The 8,153-nt window shown below is 36.5% G+C and overlaps 1 protein-coding gene and 1 long non-coding RNA gene across 3 annotated transcripts; both read right to left on the reverse strand.

Annotated features, from left to right (window-relative positions):
- Nucleotides 1-4,221: 4,221 nt before the first annotated feature.
- LOC116137358 (receptor-like protein 43) lies at nt 4,222-4,620 on the reverse strand. The gene has a single exon (XM_031423041.1). The coding sequence runs from the start codon at nt 4,618-4,620 to the stop codon at nt 4,222-4,224; it is 399 nt and encodes a 132-aa protein (XP_031278901.1).
- Nucleotides 4,621-4,663: 43 nt separating this feature from the next.
- Nucleotides 4,664-8,153, reverse strand: LOC116137399. Of its 2 annotated transcripts, XR_004129178.1 has the most exons (5): nt 7,354-8,153; nt 6,706-6,823; nt 6,535-6,628; nt 4,964-6,029; nt 4,664-4,737 (listed from the first exon to the last, which is right to left on the reverse strand). It is a non-coding gene; the product is annotated as an uncharacterized LOC116137399 (long non-coding RNA). The 2 variants fall into 2 exon arrangements; XR_004129177.1 differs by having other exon boundaries at nt 4,964-6,628.

An 8,153-nucleotide genomic window follows, 5' to 3' on the forward strand; every position in this document is an offset into this window, starting at 1 on the left:
AAACCTTGTGGGAATCATTACCTGTCTCCTGGCCCTATCTCTTACAAGTTGGTAATCTTGCAAGTTTTTAGGCTGAGTTTTAGTATCTTCAACTGTTTCTGTCTCATCCTCTTGTTCTGGATCATAATGTCCAGCTTCTCCTCCAGGTTCAGGAACAACTTCAGTCTCCTGGGTGTTTTCAGGATCCTACAGTGGTTGAGGTTGGGCAGGAAGCTCCACCTCAATTTGTGTAGTCTTAGGCTGACTGGAATTCTCCCTTACACTTGGATTTGGACCTACATTAGAGTTAGTACTTTTACAAGGGAAAATACTCCCATTAAAGATTACATCTCAGCTTACTACAACTTTAACCCCAGGGGACTCCTTGTCCCACAGTCTGTACCCTTTTATTCCTTCTTGATATCTCAGAAAAACACACTTTGTTGACCTTGGTTCCAGTTTTCCACCAACAGTGTGTGCATATGTAGCACAGCCAAAAACTCTCAAGTGTCCTAGATCAGGTTTTCTTCCAGTCCACATCTCTTCTGGATATTTTAGGTTGATAGTAGTGGAGGGGCTTCTGTTTATCAAGTAGGCAAAGGTGGTAAAGGATTCTCCCCAAAAAGAGGTGGGGAGTTTGGAGGTGATAAGCATGCATCTCACTTTATCAAAGAGTGTTCTGTTGATTCTCTCAGCCACCCCATTCTATTGAGGGGTGTGTTTCATAGTCCTATGCTTCAGAATCCCTTCATCCCTGCAGAACTTATCAAACTCTTGGTTGCAGTATTCTAACCCATTGTCAGTTCTGAGAACCTTAACCCTCTTATTCATCTAGTTTTCAACTAAGAGTTTCCACTCCCTAAACTTTTCTAAGGCTTGATCCATAGTCTTTAAAAGGTAAACTCAAACCTTTCTGCTGTAATCATCTACTAGGGACATAAAGTAGCTGTTTCCCCTATAGGTTCTAATCCTCCCAGGTCCCCACAGGTCAGAGTGGATGTACTCAAGTGGACTAGTGGCTTGGTGTACCCCCTATTGGAAACTGTTTCTATGTTGTTTTCCTAGTATACAATTCTCACAGAAGTGAAGATATCTTATCCTTACCAAACTGACCTTGATTGTTCAGGGTGTCCATGCCTCTTTGGCTTATGTGACATAGTCTAAGGTGCCATTTTTCAGTGTTGGATAGGTTGACAGGCTTAGTCACAAAATTCAAACAGTTAGAGGATATGTTCCCACAGAGTATATAGAGCCCATTCTTTTTCTCTCCTATCAAGATAAGGTTCCTATTTTTGTATATGTTCAAGCTTCCATTCTCAGCCTTATAACTACAGCCTATTTCATCTAAGGTGCCTAGAGGTATCAGGTTTCTTTTTAGGGATATACCTGACTCTTGTGAGTTTGACCAGCTTTCCAGTGTTAAGACTTAGAGTTATAGAGCCAATACCTCTAACCCTACATGCATTATTGTTCCCCATGTAAACAGTTTCAGAGTCAGTATCCTCAAACTCCTGGAACCAATTTCTGTTTGGACTCATATGGAAAGAGCATCCTGAGTCCAGTACCCACTCATTGGCAGTGTCAGACATTGACACTGTAAGCACCTCAGGTTCATCTACTAGGTTTGTACTGGTGGCAAGGTTTGTCTCTGTGTTCCCTTGTTTTTGTTTCTTGATCCATTCAAAACAGTTCTTTTTAATATGGCAAGCCTTATTACAGAAAAAAGCATTTTCTAGTTTCTTTACTCTTGTAATTTCCCTTCCATTTTTTCTTGTTCCTATTCCCCTGATTCACAGAATTGTTTCTCCCTATCTGACTGGACTCCACTTTTGTTTTAACAAACAGGTTAGACCCACTCATTTTCTGGAATTTCAACTCTAACTCCCTAGCCTTAAGACCTGCAACTATTAGATCTAGGGTTGATACAGTACTAATGTACTGTAACGCATTTTTTACTACCTGATAGTCATCAGGCAGAGAGTTCAAGAGGATCATAGCAAGACTAGTACTACCTAATTCTTGATCTGTTCCTTTAAGGATCAGATTCATTTTAATAAACTCGTCTAAGTTGTGCTCTATACTCTTAGAACTATCTATTTTGTAAGAAAATAAATTACCCTTCAAGAAAGCTAAATTAGGAGCAGATTGTAAAGCATACAAAGTATTGGGTTTATTCAACAGTTCTAGTGGTGATTCGATACCATCTACCTTTCTGGGGACACTGTCTGAAAAATTCAGAACGATCAGATTGTAAGCCTCTTCATTGACCTCCCCCTTCTTCGTCAGTTTTTCCTCTGGCCATTTCTTGGTGTCTTCTTCCAGTGCAATTGCAACCTTGTTGTGTGAGAGGAGAGCTTTCATTTTCTTCTTCCAACTCTCGAAATCGATCTTCCTATCATATTGGGAGATCTCCATGCGAGTAGTACTCATTTTTCTGAAACGACAAGAAAGAAAAAGGCTAAGAGATACGCGACGTTGTTACACCAGATGTTGCCAAATACTACCAGACAGTTTTTAAGACGGTTACTGGTTTCTAGCCTTTATACCTTTACACTTAGCCTAGATTTGGTTCCCTAAATCCTACTGGAGACTCAATGAATCACAGATTCGAAAAGCCCCAAATTTTCATAAACCCTAATTTCACGAAACCCTAATTTTGCAAAATCCCCAAAATTGCAAAACCCTAATTACGTAAAGGAACCCTAGCCTTCGAGAAATGGCTCTGATACCACTGTTGTAACTACTCTTAACAGATCAACCAGAAAGCAAACACAAAATCACAAAAGATTCACACACACACACACACACACACAACAACAACAACAAGAAGATTTACCGTGGTTCACTTGCTTGGATATGAGCAAGCTACGTCCACGTTGAGCTCGAGAAACCAGCGAGCTCTCTACACTATATTGATCAAGATTACAAAACACAACTCGACCAAGAATCAAACCCTTACACAGATCTTTCTAGAACCTGTAACACCCTAGAGAAACAGATCTAACACCCAAGATACACTGCAAACTCTAGTACCCTCAAATGGCCTGCAAACCAGCTACTCAAACACCCTGTTACAAGATTCAAGATCAAGACAATACCCAAACCCTAATGGAGGCTATTCGTTTTACAGAGAAAAAGGGAAAAACACGAAAAAGGGTTTCAACTGTTGTGAAGAGACTGTTGCAATGCTTTTATACTGTTGACTATTAGACTGATTTGCCACTGTTGGATACTCAGCCAGCCAACGGACAGGATTAATCTTTGCTTGGCTCAAAACGACGTCGTCTCACTTAATGATAAAACGTCACCGTATGAAACCATCACTCTAACAATCTCCAATCTCACATTAAATAAGAAAATAATCTTACAATGCTTGAAGTCACTTTCTTACTTAAAATTTTCTTGATACTTGATTTATGTAAGGTTATTATTATTTCTCGAAATTCAGTGGATATTCCTCATCTTATAAATCTTTTCCAAATTTTTCTCGTTTCTATCTATTTTTTGAGTCATAAATCATACTCGCGTGGCTGCAAATACTTCTTAAAAGTTTCAAGCTAATTTGCTTCTATAAACTGTAATTCTCAAAATTTTAGAGAGTGTTATAGGAATCTAACTCATAATTATTCAACCTCAAAATTCAAAATTCAGGTTTAAAGATACACGTGGTTTAAAGATACACGTGTTAGGTATATATTCATCTTTTGCTACAATCTTGGTCTTCTTACGCGTTTTGAAAATTATAGCTTTTTAATTGGTTAATGCAGTGGGGAAAAGCCTACATGACTTTCCCAATAATTTAACTACTCGACCATGTGTTTGGTATATATACATAATACATGTGTTAAGGACTATCTATGTCACATATTGTTTTCACTCTCATTCAAAGACTAGAGGTGTATCATCTTCTAATTTTGAGGGTGCCTGTACTGTCTCATCTCTTACTGCATTCTTTTGACAATGGACATCCGCACAATCCCAAGTTTGCAGCATATGACGTATTTCCGAAGGTATCAAAGTGTGGCACCTGTGGAATGGGCCCATGAGTTGGTTTTGTGACAAGTCTAGCACTCCAAGAAAAATTAAATATGCCAAACTGCCATGGAATTATCCAACAAGCTTGTTGGAAGACAGGTCTAAGGATTCAAGAGCATTCAAATTTCCAAGTGATTATGGGATACAACCTGTGAATTTGTTTAAAGAAAGATTGAGGTGTATAAGTGAATGAAGCTCTCCAATTACTTAGGCAATCTCTCCATGGAAGTTATTATTTGAAAAATCAATGGCAATAAAAGTAGTAATAATTTTTACTAGTTCAAGCTGAAGCCTTTCCATTGTCACTGTAATGGAATCTTGATAATAACTTTCACCCATATATTGCAACTTCCTGTCAGCTTCACTAACATCCTTCATGGCATTAAGATCTTTGAAATACCAGGCTGGCAATGGACCACAAAATCTGTCGTTTGAGAGGTCAAATACTTTCAACTTAGGAAAATAGTGCTTCATCTTTGAGCAACTCCATACAGAACCGTAAAATTGATTTGAATGAAGAACAAGAACTTGCAATTCAAGAAGACTTTCTAGCCAATATGGGAAGGTATCATCAACCTTGCTACCAATATCTAGAACTTGAAGCATTGTACAACTGACCAGAGATTGTGGAATTGGCCCTTCCAATTCGTTGAAGTTAAGGGTGGTCCTCAAAGGACTGTGCTTTGCAAATTTTCCTGGAATGGTGCCATGAAGCATATTTTTCTGCAAATCAACACATAAAGATTGCTAAAGCTTCCCATGCATAATGGAATATTACCATTGAAGCTGTTATGGCAATGGGATGAAGAATAAAATTCATTGTAAAACTTCCGATTATGTGTATATAGCTTTACAGATTTTGATTGACTACTAGCGTTCAGAGACTAAAATAAATGACTCATATTTAATATCAAAACGTGAAGATATTATAATTCAATAATTTCATTACCTGTTCTTTCTCCTCTATTGCCCCACTCAACTCTACTCCGCACAACATCAGCTTCAACTCATCTTCAGCAACTTATGGCTAACTGATAAAGAAAGCATTTAAGATACAGATAACGACTGGGGAAAAAGATAGTTAATAGAACACTATTTACCACAAACTATGTAATGACTCTTTCAATTAATATGTCCTCACTAATAAGAATATTTGCCTCGTATACAGGACACTGGGACATTGCATGATCAATACTTAAGTGGCAACATTCAAACAAAATCCTAAATCCATTTTAATAACATAATACAGTCAAATGAAATTCCTCTTGCAATTATTAGATGAATGAATAAATACGACAAACTAAAAAATGACTCTTTCAATTAATATGTCCTCACTAATAAGAATATTTGCCTCATATACAGGACATTGGGGCATAGCATGATCAAAACTTAAGTGGCTACATTCAAACCAAATCCTAAATCCGTTTTAATAACATAATACAATCAAATGAAATTCCTCTTGCAATTATTAGATGAATGAATAAAACATCCAGGATTAGAATCTTATTTACATAGTATATATAACTACCACTTAAACCTCTGCTTTGTTGCTAGTAACCTACTGCCCCATTCTAATCCTAACTTCCTTCTCTAAATAGCCTTACACATGATATGAATAACTCCATACAAATATAACTTGATAAATAGCAAATTTATTATCATAACCTTGTGTCCTGTTCTTTTGCTAGCCAAGAAATACTTTCTTGAATACAACTGAAAACCATTAGGCTCATTCAAATGAGTTGTCTAAAATCACAACATGATCAACGGACATTACAATTTGATGGAAATGGCTAACAAATGAAGTATGATGTGGAAGATACAAAAAGATTAAAAAAAAAAAAAAAAAGTAGCAATGATTATCTTTTCACCAAAAAAATAAAAGATCATGATCAAACATACCTTGATCCTTTCAAACCAAGAGCTTTTAGCATTCCCATTGATAGATATGTAACAACTCTTCCCACAGGGTAAAGGTACCAAGGAAAGCAATGCCACTGGCCTGACCTAGAAACCTTGCAAAGTCAAATAGAGCTCAGACAGTAATATCAGCAAAGCACAGAAAACCTACAGAACTACATTAAGCATGAGGTTGAGGAAAATCCAAGGGAAAGCCAAATCTATTAAGCATTAACAGAGACACCCTTATTTAGATTGAAGAAAATGGAATATATAATTTAAAGTTACCACAAGCCTAGCAACCTCTATGGCACTATGAACAGCAATACTTTTTGGAGAAATTTCAGTGAGAAGTAATACGGCCACCCAATATCATTCAGGAAATGGAAAACTGGTTAAAGCAATTGAAATAAGGTATAGAAATCTTAGTGTGTATCTGCATGAGCTTTTAATCCATAGACGAGATGAACTTTGTTTCAATGAGGACAAATACTCAGTTTGATGGAAACTATATCCTGTCCACCAATAACTTAGATGTCGACTATAAGCACTGCATGGCATTTCAATATGAGTTCATAATATATATGCATGTCTTTAATAGAGAGAGAAAGTCATACTTACAGTCATTACTCCTGTTGCTGCACTGACACCAGGCATACAAAATAAAGCTGTTGCCACCTCTGTGACTAACGCAATGGCTCCAATATTTGCCACACTAAAAACGTAAATAGAATCTATAAAAGAATTGATTTTCAAACTCAATATGAAAAGAAAAGAATTAGTTACACCAACATTAAGGGGGAGGGTAGGACGCTGATCCAGTGAGAATAGTCGTCAAAAACTGAGTAACATCACTTCAAAGCATTTTAAAGACACCATTATCAGGCTCTTTTTCTGCCAATTCCTGCACCTGATTCAGAATAATATCAAATGGCCAATTAATAAAACTATTTGAAGAGATGGCAATAATGTACTTGCACCAAAAAGTACCATATGATTTTTCAGTTAACATCTTTTCAGTTGAAACGGGTAATGTGGTTTAGAATTCAAAGAGATTGTGCTTATTTTATTAGTCCATATATTCTAATTCGGCTATTCCTCAACTTCAGCCATCTAAAACACAGAAAAAGAAAAAGCATTCACAACACCTCAACGGAACACAGTCTAATATTATATCCAACATAATATAATTGGACTTTATAAGTACATATGATAAAGCAGCACTAGAATAAATAAAATTAAATAATTTTCCCTTCACAATAATAACACAATGTGCAATAAATTGTTCTAGATTCTATAAACCACCAACATCAAAATGACACCAAACTAAGCTAATACACTTCCAAGACCAGAATAATAACAAACACTAAAATGCATAATTTGTGACAACACAATTACATTAACATTAAACAAACAGAGACTAGCTCAAGAATTTTATACCTTCCAAGGCAAAAGCGTGGTGATAGACGTCTCAGCCATTGAAAGAACGCAGGCAACCCCAAAAGCGCAGCCAAAACCAAACCTTGCTCTTTAAACACTCTCAAACATGAGAAACTTTAGGCCAAGCATTCTTCAACAACAATATGCTCTGTCAAGTAACTCCATACCCAATATTTACTTCACTCTCCACAGCAAAAACTCTCTTACAACCAAGCACCAATACCCCACAAACAAAAGCCCCTAAAACGACTCCCCCTTTCATGAAAAACTTAACTTTCTCTAAATTTGAATCCAAAACTTCATTTTTTTCACGACCCAGTTCTGTAGTGACTTTTGTGTATTGGTTTCACGTGGGTTCTAGAGTCCAAAATTTTGTTTTTGGGACATCTAGGAATGAAACTTTGGATAGTGATGACTTCTGGGTGAAATCTTGACAGGAAATTGAGAACATCGATATTGGTAGAGGAAAAACGAGTTTTTTATTGTTGGAACGAACGTGGGTCGATTGAAAACCGAAGATTCAAGAGCAAAATCCATGAAATATGAACAAAAATGAATTAAAAATTGAAACTTTGACAAATCCCAGCAAAAATAATTAGAGAAAAAAAGAAACCCAGAATTCAAAAGTCAAGAATTAAGGGGAAATTCAGTCAAAATTTGAGAAAGGAAGAAGATTGAGATATGTACAAGAACTTATGGGTTTTGGGATTTTGTTTATTAGTGAAAGTGAAAAATGGAGAAGGGATATGAAGGGAATATAGGGATTTGCAGGTTTTGGGATATAGTTCAAATTGAAGATT

This window comes from Pistacia vera, unplaced genomic scaffold (assembly GCF_008641045.1).
Source record: "Pistacia vera cultivar Batoury unplaced genomic scaffold, PisVer_v2 Contig323, whole genome shotgun sequence".
NCBI classification, from domain to species: Eukaryota; Viridiplantae; Streptophyta; class Magnoliopsida; order Sapindales; family Anacardiaceae; genus Pistacia; species Pistacia vera.

Excerpts from the sequence above, each read along its gene's own strand:
- LOC116137358 (XM_031423041.1), bottom strand. The coding sequence starts at position 4,620 with ATGCTTCAAGTTCTAGATATTGGTAGCAAGGTTGATGATACCTTCCCA.